This window comes from Falco cherrug, chromosome 4 (assembly GCF_023634085.1).
Source record: "Falco cherrug isolate bFalChe1 chromosome 4, bFalChe1.pri, whole genome shotgun sequence".
Classification (NCBI taxonomy): domain Eukaryota; kingdom Metazoa; phylum Chordata; class Aves; order Falconiformes; family Falconidae; genus Falco; species Falco cherrug.
In genome coordinates this window covers 43,160,495-43,175,020 of record NC_073700.1, presented here as the reverse complement: position 1 = coordinate 43,175,020, position 14,526 = coordinate 43,160,495, and the positions used below count along the sequence as shown (strand labels likewise).

The window sequence follows — 14,526 nt, the reverse complement described above, 5'->3', positions numbered from 1 at the left end:
CAAAAACATTGTGGTGGGAGAAACCCAACAAAAACCCACTTTTTTTTTTATTGTGAAAGTGGTCAAACACTGCAACAGGTTGCAAGCAATGCTGCAAAATCTCCACTGCTGACAACATGCAAAACCTGACTGGTGAGAGCCCTAGGCAACTTGCTCTAGCTGACCCTGTTTTGAGCAGAGGGGCTAGACTAGATGACCTCCTGAGGATCCTTCCAATATGCATTCTAAGATAAAATTTCCTCAGATCTTATTAAAAAAAACCAACAACCCACAATGTTGACTATGATGGCCTTTATAAAAGCTGTATATTTGATGGAGACAGAGTGAACAAGGTGACTTAACTATAACATTTCTTTGTTCATAGTGTAATTTTTTTTTTTTTTTACTTTTTTCAGTTTTAGCAAAGAAATAGAAGTTTCAAAGGTATTACTATTTACCTCTTAACCATAACATTTAAAACATTGTCACTAACAGGATCAGCAGCCTGAAACCAAGCACGGAGGCCGTTAATTTGAAGCTGCTATTGAGCTTCACTGAAACAGTGAGCTACTGAACAAGATTAGAAAAGCCACCTACAGAAGAAACCTACAAACTCACATGCAGCCTAAGGCAGGCAGTTATCACATAATACGCAAGTGCTTCAAAACTATTTACAGTAAAAACCAATATTGACAAGTAACAGTATATATCATTCTTGTAGCAGCATACCCAGCAGCATGGAATGAATCTTCTGTGGAACACCTGACTCATTTCTAAACGTACAGTCACATACAGTGCTGACAACCTTGCAACTACACTTAAAGGTTTACCATGAACATCAAAATATTAAAATGCTTCTCTACATGAATATTTAACCTTTCTCATCAAGTTTCCATAGAACACCAGCATTGTATTCAGAAAAAAAGCCATTTTGATAAGGTGAGTTTTGCAGGATTTTTCAAAATCAAAACAGCTGTGGAAATAATTACTGGATCTTGTTAACCTCTACTCCTTCTTGACACTGTACATATATGAATGAGCACAACCACTGGAGGCATCTCAGTGTTCAGAAAAAAAATTAAAAAGCATTGTGATGTGGATAGAGGAAGATCTGTTAAATCAAAAATATCTCCCAAGTGATAACTAAAAAAGGCACACAATTATAATTTTTGGGGGTCACATTTTGCCAACTGCTAAGTCTCCTCCCAAGATATGGTACTTATGCAATAGCGTGTATCCCATATGCTTTATGCCAAAATGCTGATATTCTCTGGTCTCTCTTTGGCAATGAAGAGACATGAACTGGAAACTATGTCCTCATGCTATCATACACACTATGTCACTGTACTACCCCAATTCAGGTAGTTTAAATAACAATAGCAGTAATAAGCAGTATAGAAAGTGTTACTAATCAAAATACATAAACTGATGCACACATCAATGCGGAACTTCACTCAAAGGCCCCCATGAATGCAGAGTATCTGCCAGAAGCCTTAAAAATATTAGAACTAAAAAAAATAATCACAAACCAACTCTGGATGACTCTGAGCAAAGAACACAGTGTTGTAGGTGGGAAGAAGCAATGGAGGAAAAAAGGTAAATGTCCCAAGGAAAAGGTTAAAAAAACCCCACCAAAAACAACAGAACATAACAGGGAAAAAACAGCTAACACCAACCCCATAGTCATGCATACTCAGCAAGCCACTTACTAAAAAGAAACAGTATCAATTTGCTGTGAGGATCAGATCCAAATATCTGTATCTGTGCTACACAGTATTATTTTAGCCATTTACTGACAAGAAAATCTCCTCCCAAAGAAACACCTGAAACATGACCATATTTTGTGGGCACAGATACCAGTGCCATTTCTTCAGAACACTACTAATGCCTGTCAACTTGACATGAAGATAGTATAAGTCTATGCCTTTCTAGCTAACCAGGAAAGAAAAGTCTTTTGAAGCCAACATATGAAACTCCATGTCAGGCACTGATTGTTCAAAACATATTCTGACTCAAAGACAGGAGTCTGACCCAACAGGAGGGCTTTTTACAGCCCTTTTCATTTTATTTCAGTTTTTGGAAACAGGCTAGAAGTCTGTTCAAAATTTTGAGATCCCAGACTGACTGACTCCCTCTTCAGATAAAGGCTGTTTTCACCAATAGCGGGGTAAGCAATAAGGTTAACTGAACTTCTGTAACTCTGCCAGCTGTGGAAAAAAAATGTTTACTAATAAATGCTGGAATATATGGAAAGACCCAAGCTTTGAAAAATCCATGGCTGTAATTACATGTTGTGGTCCCAAAATCAAGACTAAAACCTTCTGTGAAAAGATCAGAAAGCAGTGAATACATTAATGCACAGAACTGCCATCATTATGTGGATACTCTGTATTTAAACTTAAATATGTAACAGCACACATAAGGAATAGTACAACTGTAATACTCTTCAAGAGTGTAACACTTCTTACTACAATGTACTGTTTATAAAGTCTGTTATCTGCACTAGAGGTTTACTAAACAGTATCTCAGGAGGCAACTGGATCTACCAAAGTATCTCTGCAAAAGGTTCAGGTTTAACACTGATGTAACCTGTAACAGCTCCCATCTGTCCCTTAAGAATACAAACACATACACTATCTGTGCATTCAGACATTTTAAAAGTCCTACATCAATCCTTCTGTCTTCTGGCTTATGTCAGAAAAAACTGGTTTGGTAGTTAACCCCTGGTTGGTAAAAAAAGCACTGATCTTAATTCTTAATTAAAAAAAATAAAATCAGCTCAAGTTAACTACTAAATTTCTACAAGACATTTAGAAATGTCTAAAGGGGGTGGTGGGGGGTGGTGGGAATAAATATCTTTTCAAACATTCCAGTAACACACAATGAGCAGCAGGGATGCATGTACTTAATTTTGAGTGACATGTCCCCTTCCAGGAGAAGCACTTTAGAGAGGTTTTTTTCTGTACAGTTAAACTCAGTTGCTGAAGTCTACACTAATGAGAAGTTGGTTTTCTACCCCAAAGAAGGATGGATCTGCTGTCCCAAATTCTGTGTATAATAAATTGTAATTGCTATTTTCAGCAAGTTCTTGGTTTTGTAATCAAAAAGCTACCAGCATATGGTAATATGCTTGATTCAAATTGCATTACAAAAAAATTAAAGTGAGTGTAGCCTGACAGATTCTTACCTACAAGATGGTTTCTAAGCACTATTCCACATTTGAGTCTTTCTGCTTTTCTACTGCAGTTGTAAGCCTTCTTGAATGCTTTTTAACACATCAAGTGATAAACAATGTAGTTAAGAATTTGATATTGTTACTATAATAATTTTGAAAACAACAAAATATTCATTGTAGAACAGTCTGCTGATTTAAAAGACAAGCTAGAAATCACTAGCTAGAAATCCATGAGCTCTTCTAAAAAACAGAGCACTGGGAAAATACAATTTAGCAAAGGTGTTGGGAGGACTATCAAGCAATAAAATAGCTTACTTCATATGAAACTGTCATGCAGGCATCTGTGCTGCCTTCCATTAAGAAAGCAGAAAAGCACAAGTAAGTAGCCTGACTCAAAGAAAAAGCACCTCCAGTCCTTTAAATGAATCAAAGCTAAATAAGGATTCAGTCAATCCTGGTGTTGTTCTTTACTTGAAATACCACCATTTACTTTCTCAAACAGCTTAATGTCGACAAGGAGAATTCTAATCTTCTTATCTAAACCACACGTTTTTTAAACTTAATTTTTATTTTTAACTTGAGTTTATGGTTGTTAAAGAGTGGAAAGGATAAAGCCTTCTGAAAATTAAAGTGAGTTACCAGATAAACTATTAAAAAAATATTCTCATATAAGGGTGCCTAGAGGTCCAGAACACTGGTTCCACAGGTAGGGCAATGGAACGTGTTTTTCTTCCCTAGTTATATTTGCACATGTGCAAACACATATCAATGTATACACATATTAACAAATGGCAGCTTCGTGCACATACATACAAGTACCACGTGACAAGCAGTTCAGTACCATTGTTGCCTTCGTTCACATTGGTCAGTATAAACATGTATTTTAAGTTAATGATGGTACCACTGAGGACTATATATGCCTTAAAGCAGCAAATGAGTTTAAATCTAATAGGGTGATGTTCTAAATCAACAGTACAATTTTAATTTAATACAACTTCTTTAGTAAAACCTCACCTTTTATAGTAGGTATTACATCTTTATATTTTAGAACACTTCATTCAAATTGAAGCAGATAATTTTGATGCTAGTAGGTCTGGGGGGTTTTTTACATCCTTTCTCTATACAGGCTCTTTTAATCGTTTATATCTAGCATCCCACACTGGAAGCAGGAAACAACTTTGGATACCATTACACATAAAGGGCATGAACTACTTCTGTAGCAATTAATCTGGCATCATGGACATGTAATAAAAATCACAAACAATTATACAATACAGAGTGAAGTATTAATAATCTATGGTCTAAACTACATGTTCCAAGAAAAGGATACCTTGTGTTCTGTGTAAAAGCAACTGCCTTCGGAAAGTCATGAATAAAAAGACACCTGCAATGAACTGCACAATACCAGTGACAGAGTCCACTAAATTTTATAATAAGAGTGATCAGCATTTCTCTAGACTAACAGATAAGCAAGGACAAAAGGTGTTCCTTTTCTTCTTTTTGCAGGGTTGGGAGGAGGAATAAATAATACTTAGAAACAGTATTTCAATCAGATCTACCTTTTGTTGGGTATATTCTTAAATTAACTTTATAATCACATTTCCAGTTAAGAAAAACAGGTTTTTTCCACTAGAAGCTGATTCATTATTTCATCTCACCCTCTGAAAAAGAGCCAACATTACAATAAATACCTAAATGATTTGAATAGGAAACTGAGTTAATTCTGTATTACCAATCCTTTAGCAAGTCAACAGTAACTATACATTTTGGACATCTTTTTTTTACCTGACAGTTAATAACTGCATAATGTAATTAACAACAGCTTGTGCTTTCTCTTTGGGAAAGACCAAAAGTGATGAGTTTGCATTAAGCTCATTCCATGTAATTCACCAAACCAAAACAATACCAATAGAACAGGACAGAATACTTCTTAAAATGTGTTCTTCAAGTTGCATTTTCCCTGTATATTTTCTTAAATCTTTTAAATAACACAGAAATTCAACAAATGGGAATTGTGATGACTCAACTGTCAAGTCTTCCACACCATCAAATGTGTAGCTACCAAAAATGCAAACACTGGACTGATATCTTGGCATCTTCTCACCTACTGTAGCCTAAAATTTACATTTACTTAGTAAAATGTTGTGCGTACCCTATAGCTTGTGCAATTTTACAAGTTCAGTTAACAGCAATAGCATTCTCTCCACATTTACAGATGAGTTTATTCTCATTCTAAGCTGCATGGCTTGGGCTTTATGGCAGAGGGAGTATCCTCTGATATTTTCAGTATTTCAAGCAAATATATTTTCAAACAATTAATGATTTTTAGTAATTATAAAATATAAGGTATTTATTTGCTTAAGGTTTAATCTGGATGTTATCCATTAAGCAGCAGCTCTGATATCACAAAACTTCTGCTTAGCTCACTTGATTTCAGTGTTTTCCCCTTCACTCAGATAATTAATATTCTTGATGGACTTGATGCACAAAAAGGTCTCGGATACTGGACATAATCTTCTAACACCTACTAAGGCAACTAGGGTAACCGCTTTAGTTGGAGTAAGATCAACAAGCACTTACTCAGAGAATCAAAGAAAATTAACATCTAAAACATAAAGCATTTTTTCCCCTTCTTTTGTAAGAAAAAGAACCTTCACAAATTAGAGCCCTAGGAAATACACTCTCTATTTTAGCAATCACATGTCCTCTAAAGCTATGAATGGTACCTGCAAGTTCTTAATAAGGTAACTGCCTGAACAAAAGTTAAATACTTATCAGCTGACACCAATATGTCAAATTCTTCTAGGTCTTGATTATAAGAAATGAATTAACAGTATTTATATTATCATGCACCTTCTTTTAAATCCTAGCCTACAAGCACACTTCTGTACATATTTTAAACCTTTAAACAAAACCCTAATGTCTCACACCAGTAAGATTCACTTAAAACATGACAAGTTATTGTTTCATAAAAATGTCAGTGCTGGAGACAGTAAAATTACAGCTTTATGATTTAGGCCAGAGTTAGTCTAAAAGCTGTACTGTTTAGTAACACGAGGTCATCTAGAGATGTATATTTTGCTGTTAAATGAACACAGGTATATTTAATTTGCAGACAAAGAGCATACTTCATGATTCTGTTCCTTCCAACTTTTGTTTCTTCAGTACAGAGAGTGCAGTAGTACTCCATGACACTGCAGAAAGAAGGACTTGGTCTTTACTTCGTAAGAAGTACTACTCAATATCAAAAGGTTATTCTATACATTACAGACTGACTCCCCTTGGGAATAGCTCAGCATCCGCTTCAGCTATAGCAGTAGACCCTTCCACACACCGACTTTAAAATGATGGAAGAGATGTGAAGAACAACTCCTCCAGGGTAGGGCAGGGGGACACGATGACAACCAAATCTCATTATTGGTAAAACAGTGCAGTGATGCTGTTGGAGTAATTATCTCCAGTCTCTTGAAATTCATGACTGCTTTAAGCGCATTTTGAATAGGTGAAAACAGAATCCTAGGATCAGTTAATTTAGAAAATTAACATACCAGGAAATGAAATAAAGGATTCTGAATCCTTTATGTGCTAATCTGTAAACCCTGGTATATTTATTCACAGTTTCTTTTAAAAAGCCACAAAACCCACAAGTTATCCAAATACAATAGAAGACAAACTTCATAAAGTCATCCTTGGTAAAAAAAAAAAACAAACAACACACCAAAAAGCCAGCAATTTGTACATGTCATAGAGTGTTTGGGAAATTGAGGGACTACTTACTCAAGTCAAGAACATCATCTGTCTTTATCAGATCTTCCTCCCTTGTGAGTGGTAACTGAGTTTCTGGCTCATCTCTTAAGTGCAGCGATAGTGAACGGAGCATAAAGAAAACTCTGATTGCCTTGAGAAATTAAAAAAAAATATTGCTGCACTCAGTACTCGATATTTTAACAGAATCTTATAAATGTATATTTGTTTTTACAACCCCTGAGTTTGTTGTCACGCAGTAAATATACTTTTTAAATTGAGAAAGCAGAACTTAATTTTCAAGTAAGTTAAAAAAGAATATTGAAGAAATCGAGACATAACTATTTATTTTCAATGAAGCAGAAGCAGCAGAGCTTTTATCCCACAGGCACACTTACACAGATTGTGACTGACAGGCAAATGATTACAGGAGCTGTTCAAGCAAAACCCCCAATTTTTTCTTTTTAAACATTATTTTAAGACTGACTGTATTTACAGTACCTGTACACTACAGACAACCAATCTTCAGACGCTCTCATCTTTTGAACTTAAAACTGTAATAGCTAGCACACAGGCAGAGACCTTGTACTGGGTTTGCTTGGCAAGACTGTTATCAGGGTGCTACAGCAGTGGCTTCTGTGAGAAGATGCCAGAAGCTTCCCCCATGTCAAATGAAGCCAATGTCAGCCAGCTCCAAGATGAACCCACCGCTGGCCAAGGCTGAGCTAATCAGCAACAGAAAAAAACCCCAACATATCTGTGGCAGTGGGAGAGAGGAATGTGACTACATGAGACCAACAACTCTGCAGGCACCCAGGTCATTGCAGAAGGAGCGGGAGGAGGTGCTCCAGGTGCCGGAGCAGAGATTCCCCTGCAGCCCACGATGAAGACCATGGTGAGGCAGGCTGTCCCCCTCAGACCATGGAGGTCCACGATGGAACCAATCCCCACCTGCAGCCCATGGAGGACCCCACACCGGAGCAGGTGGATGCCCAAAGGAGGCTGTGACCTGTGGGAAGCCTGCACTGGAGCAGGTTTGCTGGCAGGGGTTGTGACCCTGCAGAGGACTCACGCTGGAGCAGTCTGTTCCTGAAGGGAACTGGAGCAGTGTGTCAAGAACTGCAGCCCATGGGAAGGCCTCATGCTAGAGAAGTTCATGGAGAATTCTCTCCTGTGGGAAGGACCCCACGCCAGAGCGGGGGGAAAGTGTGAGGAGGAAGGAGCAGCAGAAACAACTGTGATGAAGCAACTGTAACCCCCATTCCCCGTTTCCCTGCACTGCTCAGGGGGAGGATGCAGAGAAATCGGGAATTAAGCTCAGCCTGGGAAGAACAGAGGGGTGGGGAAGAGGAGGGTTTTTTTTCTGATTTGAATGCTAATAAACAAAGCTAATTTCTCCCCAAGTCGAATCTGGTTTGCCCATGACAGTAGCTCCCGAGTGATCTCCCTGTCCTTATCTCGACCCATGAGCCTTTTGTTATATTTTCTCTCCCCTGTCCAGTTGAGGAGGGGAGCGATAGAGCAGCTTTGGTGGGCACCTGGCATTTAGCCACAGTCAAGCCACTACAGGTGTCTACAAGTTTGAGATAAAACAGTGGGTATTTTTGATTTTAATTTGCTGTGTTCATCAACACTAACCACATGCAATACAGCATTCTTGGAGAACTTAATCTGTATTCTCAGGTCTACATAGGGGCAAAGCATTCTGAAAGCTGCACCAGTTCCGAGGAACTTCCAACAGATGCTTTGTGAAACTAATATTTTTGTTTTGATTTAGAAATTAATGACATATGTTATGCAAAGACTAAATAAAAGTGCCAATGAACAATTGCCATTTTATTAGCCACATTTTGAGAGGCACCATTTATAATCCTCTTCCGCTACAAGAACTGTATTTTTGGTACAGCAAATGAAAAATCATTTTTATATTACCTCCAGTGTTTTGTTTTTTAAAACTCTTTCCTATGGAGTAATTTTGTGGCATACTGTAAATTAACTGCTGCCTTACAGTAAAAGCATCGAGTTCATGGAACAGCTGCAGTGCCCAGGAACTCCCAGATTGCAGGAAGTATTAGGAAAACCAAATCTAAACTGCTTTAAGGAAAAACCCTTCAGCCCTCTATTTTTAAAATCAACAGAACTGTGGCTCCCATGAACCAGAAATGTGAGTGCTTGTCCAGCTATCATACTGGTGATGCTTTCAGAAACTTCTGACAGAACAGGAAAGAAGAGAGGGAAGTGATGTATCTGCCTCTTCCAGGAACTGACACCAGAGCAGATGAATTTCATATGCTGTTGAAATCTAATAGGGCAATACAATTATTTGGAGCAATGAACGTCAAGGGTATCTAACAAAAATACAGTATTAATACTACCTTATGAATAAGAGTAGTCACTTTATAATGGCAGATGATCTCTCCTGTTTAGGCAGACTGCATTCTAATGTATTTGTGGATTTACTGAAATTAAGTAAGATTACTATAAAGTAGTTTTACTACCAGATGCTTCAAGAAGAATTCATGGTATTGAGTTTAAAAGCTTCCAACTTCAATCAGGAAGAGTAACAACCTTGCATTTTTGGTGACCCAAAAGTCAAACACAACAGTTGTGGGTTTTTTTGTTGGTTTTTTGATGGTTGTATGTTTGGTTTTTTTTGTGGGAGGTGGGTGTGGGTGTGGGTGGGGGGGTGTTGGCTTTGGGGGTTTTTTTTGTTAATACAGAGGGAAGCCATCACCCAGCCTGCTTTCACTTACTTTCCCCTCAATCCTCTCTCCCTCCTAGACAGACCATTGATTTTCCTTGCATATGTTCCCTATAAAACTAATGTCACCCATCTCCAACGTGTAATCGCATTTACTGCACAATTATCTACAGGAGTAGGAAAAAAACCTAGAACTTTAGCCTTTGCAAGAAAAAAAAGTAAGAACATCAGATGAAAAAGGAACTACACTGTGCTTCCTATAAGACCGATACCCCTCAGTCTGCTAGCAATAGCAATATAAATCCAAATACATGCAATTTGTGACTTCCTGTAACATTTTATTAGATCTCAATAAAACAGCAGAGCAGTTCAGTGGACTACAATTTTTTCAGCTGACTTCTGTTTTCTTGGTTAAGTAGGAACAAATATGAATTACTATCTACATTAAAGAGCTACACATTATGATGAAGTATACTTTGCACTGACTCCTTCACTGATATATACATACCATACACAAAGAAATAGCAGTTTGCAGGGAAACCTATCAGTATCTGATTACATTTCCATGAAATAGTGTTCTCGCAGGTAGTTCAAAACCTTCTCTCAAATTCTTTGCTTGCTGTGTGCTCAAAGGTGCAGAGTTCAACACCCATATTGTTTGTTACTTCCCAAATAAGCATGTAAATGAATTTGCATTATTCTAGGCAACTGGTAAATAGTATCATCTTTAGGACTACAGAAATCAGAAGAAGAGATGCAACCGAAAAGCAGTAACTGGACTATCAACAATTCAAAAGAGCATCTGATTCTGGGCAGAAGGCTTGATCAAGCAGTAGCAGCTGTTTTCAGAAAGCAACCCAACAACTAGTAGTCATTTTCATGTTTTAAGTCAGAGGGGTTGCCTGTCTGGATTTAGGAGATATGCCTTTGACAACTCAAGATCTGATTTCTGAGAGTTCCTTCTAAAGTTAAGAGGAAAAGAACTGCCACTTCAAGGGACCTTCTATAGCAAAAGAAGAAGTGAGAGCCTAAAAAGCTCTGATGTCTAACAGCTAAGAACTCATGATATAATCAAAGTATGAGACTTCTTCACTTACTAGTGAAATAAAACCCGAGAATGTTTTTAGAATCATACCATGGGATGCTCAGAATTGAATCACTACCCATTTGAAACTGTCAGAAAAAAGAAAAAGCCTCAGCAGGTTAAGTGGTAGCAGCAATGTCACAGCATACACCTGAAGTTCAGCATACTGTTATGGCAATTCAGCCTCAGAGAGGTAGCCTAGTTGGAAGAAAATAGCACTAAAACTTCTAGCACAATGTGATCAGGGGAAGGAGAACCAACAAGGAAACATTCTGGGAGCTCTTCTGATGAGAAAGATCTTTTCATCCCAAAAAATTAACAGAATATTTGTATTGATTTTTTAATTTCAACCAACAGAAGCCAAGTTATTCATTATTTAGCACATGAAAAAAACATGGAGCAGTCAGTTTCCATTAATGTGCATTTTTAAGTATCATTCTGTTAAAGCCTCAGAGAGAATTCTAGGAAGCATTTTTGCTTTTCAAGAACAACACTTTTAAAGTCAAGTCACAATACTTTATCAAACTTAACTTGCTGTGATAACAAAAATTATGTGACTTTTAATAAGTAAGGAATTGAGAAGTTTTCAGAAGATTCCCATAAATACAGGTTTTCTTCAAGAGTACTTGAATATACTTACACATACACATAAATGCAAAGCTACCTGAACAAAAGTAGTTTGCAAACAATAATGTTGTGCAGTAATATATCTTTTAACAGTTACTGACACTGTAATGCTTATAGGACACTGTCAACAGGGGCCAAGAACTGATCATTCCAAGAGTGCTGATACTGATGTGAATAACATCATTATCACCTCTATGAATTGTGGCAGTCATAAAAATAGATATTTTGCTATTTTTCTCCTCACTCTCAAGAACACTATCATGAATTACTTTAGCAAGATGAGCACTGCTGAGCAGAACTGTATTTTTTGCTACGTCTAGAAACACAAGCAGCATTAAGCCAGCCAGCCTTCCAGTGGAGATTCTACTACAGGAATATAATGAAAGAGGGACTGAAATAGCAGATCACGAAAGGAAACTGGTCATGTATTAATGAGTATCATCAAAATGTCTTTTTATGTAGATGTCTCTACAGCCTAAAAAACAGAACTCCGGCACAAAGCCATATTGACTATACACAAGAAACTGTAGACAAAGGTTTTTATACCTGGGACAGGTAAGTATTATATCCTCTACACACAGGCCTGTCTTCATCAAGTCTTCATAACTTTATGCATGATATTTCCTATCAAGAAGCTTCAAGCTTTCAAGGAAAAACATCTGTATTTTTGGAACTGTTCTTAAGCCTTTGGCATCATTCCGTCATAAATGAACCTAAGAAAAATAGTCTTACTCACTCTTCGTGTTCTTTCCACATCTCCACAAGGCAATCTTTTCACAAAATCAATACCAGTTAGTGGTGTCCCCGTTGGAGGCAGCAAGATTGAGGCATCCATCATCAAGTACTCTACATTCATGGGTTTAATCTATAAAAATATTTTAACATTGATTACTGTACAGAACAATATGCATTTGCATCTTCACTTGCAAATACAATTCACGGTTGTGAAGTTGAGGAAGGAATTGTTATAGAGTTCTGAGAATTTTTAACACCATCCATCTTAAATTTTAAGCTCTTTACATGCAATCTCTATTTTGTATTTGCTCCTTGTTCCCCAACACACTGTTGAAGCTTCTATACTGAAAAAAAGAGGAAAGAACTCTGAAAGATTAGAGAAGAAAAGCTATTTCAGGAGTACTAAAAACCAAAGTCTGTCAGGTTTTATTTTCAGTTTTGACTCAAATTTGTAATTACTTCAATCACAAGAAAAAGTCTCCCCTATCTTTTCTCTTCAAGAACTCTCTAGTCTCTCATAACACATTAACTTTCACCAATTCCTTTCAGCTTTGCCACGAACAGAGTCTCTCCCTTACATGGTTGTTTATTTTGATGAATAAATGATGGGTGAAATATCTATCCTTCTGTACCTTTGGGCAATTTCATCCAAGTTCTATTACATATACACACACACACACACACTGGAAAAACGAGCTTTTTTGCTAGAAAGCCAGCTGGAATGGCTAATACATACAAAAACCCTTCCTACAGCTTGTACAATATTCTGCATGGAAGAAAAATGCAGTCACATGGGCATTCCAAAATAGCCAACTGTAACTAGAAGCATTCCTGGCTACTTTGTAACAGTCAGATACTATAGAAGCAACAGGCTGAAACAAGGTCCAGACTTTTCACAGTGCAGTCTTGAACTGCTGCCTTGCACACATACAAACTCAAAAACAGTCTTTAGCCAATTTTTCTGACCTCAGAACAATTAATCTTCAGCATCTACAATTAACAAATTCAATTAATGTTTAGAAAGATACAGAAATTTACATAGACAGCAGGAACAAATGAGAACACAAACCTAAAATTTGTAACAAGTAAATAACTACTTCAGATGCAATTCACATGAATGTATGCTGGTTTAAACAGCATTTTACATCATAAAGGTGAAGAATATTAAAAAAGGAAACTCAATTGCTGAAAGTGAAAATATTAAGGACTACAGTGCTCAATTTACTTGCTCCTCTGAACTTGCTGTCATCTATCATTAATGAAGACAACTTTTTCTTTCATTAGTCATCTGGACAGAGCAGGTATACTTCTGTCTCTGTAGAAGCTCTATATCATACTATTTGCACAAGTCATCCAACAGGACATTTGTGTTAATTAGCACTTAAATCAGCCCTCCCAGTAAATCATTTGCTATCTAACCAAATAACAGCACTCTAAACAAAACAAAGTTCAAGTTCTAGGGTGTAGCTACGCATTTTATGGTAAACAAAAAAAAAAGAGCAGTCTCAGAAATAGATACAACAGAAAAACCTACACGTATACTGAACTTGCAACATAAAAGTGATGCTAGTATTGATGTGACTTCTCAAACCAAAAGCACAGTAACACAACTACTAAAAAATTAAATGCTTCACTGAATACTTCTATTATTTAGGCTGGTACGATACGTGCAAGATGCGTCCCAAATTAAGGCTTATTGCAACGCACCGACTGTAGCTTGAGCTTTTTCAAAAAGAAAACCATTGGCTGCTCATTAAATAAATGTGGAAAAAACCTTAACTGACTACCCAAAGTATTTTTATCTGAATTCTAACCTAAGAATTTAAACAGATAATTAGTTTTAAAATAAGTTTACAGGTTAGATATGAGCTGTCTGAGATTAAGTTTGGTAATCTGTTAAAACTTCCATATCCAGTACTGCAGCACAGGCTGTATCTCTCCTAGATGAGACAAAGACCCACATATTTACTGCCTAGAACCCTCTTCTCTACTAGTAAGTAAAGTGGCACCACTCAAAACTGAAACTTTGCTGGACTTCAGAAAGATATAGGAAGATTTTCACAGTGCTCCATAACCAGAAAAAAAAAAAAATCTGATGTCTCATTTCTCAGGATAAATTAATTTTTACATACTCACTTTCAAAAAGTAATGGGCTTTTATTTAGTAAAGAGCTGTGAAATTTCACATAAATTATTTATTTAGGTGTAGACACAGCTCCTCAGAGACAAAAAAATAGTACTCACATCTTGTTATTCTACTCCCAGAAAGAAATATACCAGTGTTCTCAGTAGTTCTCAATAAGTACTAGCTCTTGCTTTTGTGTTCTATCTGGGTTTGAGGATTTGGCCAAGTAGAAGAGGTGTCACTTACTGTCATACTCCGGTATTCATCTTCAAACATATCCAGAAAAATTTCTTCTCCCTTTCAAAAAAAGGGATATGGACATATCATGAATCCTTATGGCTATGGAGCCACGCTGGT

At 37.0% G+C, this 14,526-nt stretch overlaps 1 protein-coding gene across 6 annotated transcripts in view; it reads right to left on the bottom strand.

Moving 5' to 3' along the window:
- The window catches only part of CLEC16A (C-type lectin domain containing 16A), an 80,179-nt gene that overhangs the window by 30,038 nt on the left and 35,615 nt on the right, over positions 1–14,526 (bottom strand). For all 6 annotated transcript variants that reach the window (XR_008731827.1, XM_055707892.1, XM_055707893.1 and 3 more), the window contains exons 16-18: positions 14,416–14,466; positions 12,047–12,175; positions 6,932–7,052 (exon numbers count right to left, since the gene is read on the bottom strand). Coding sequence is in view for 5 of the 6 variants with exons in the window: in XM_055707892.1 (XP_055563867.1) it covers positions 6,932–7,052; positions 12,047–12,175; positions 14,416–14,466 (301 nt within the window). In the remaining variant the exon portion in view is untranslated. The remainder of the gene's footprint in view (positions 1–6,931; positions 7,053–12,046; positions 12,176–14,415; positions 14,467–14,526) is intronic.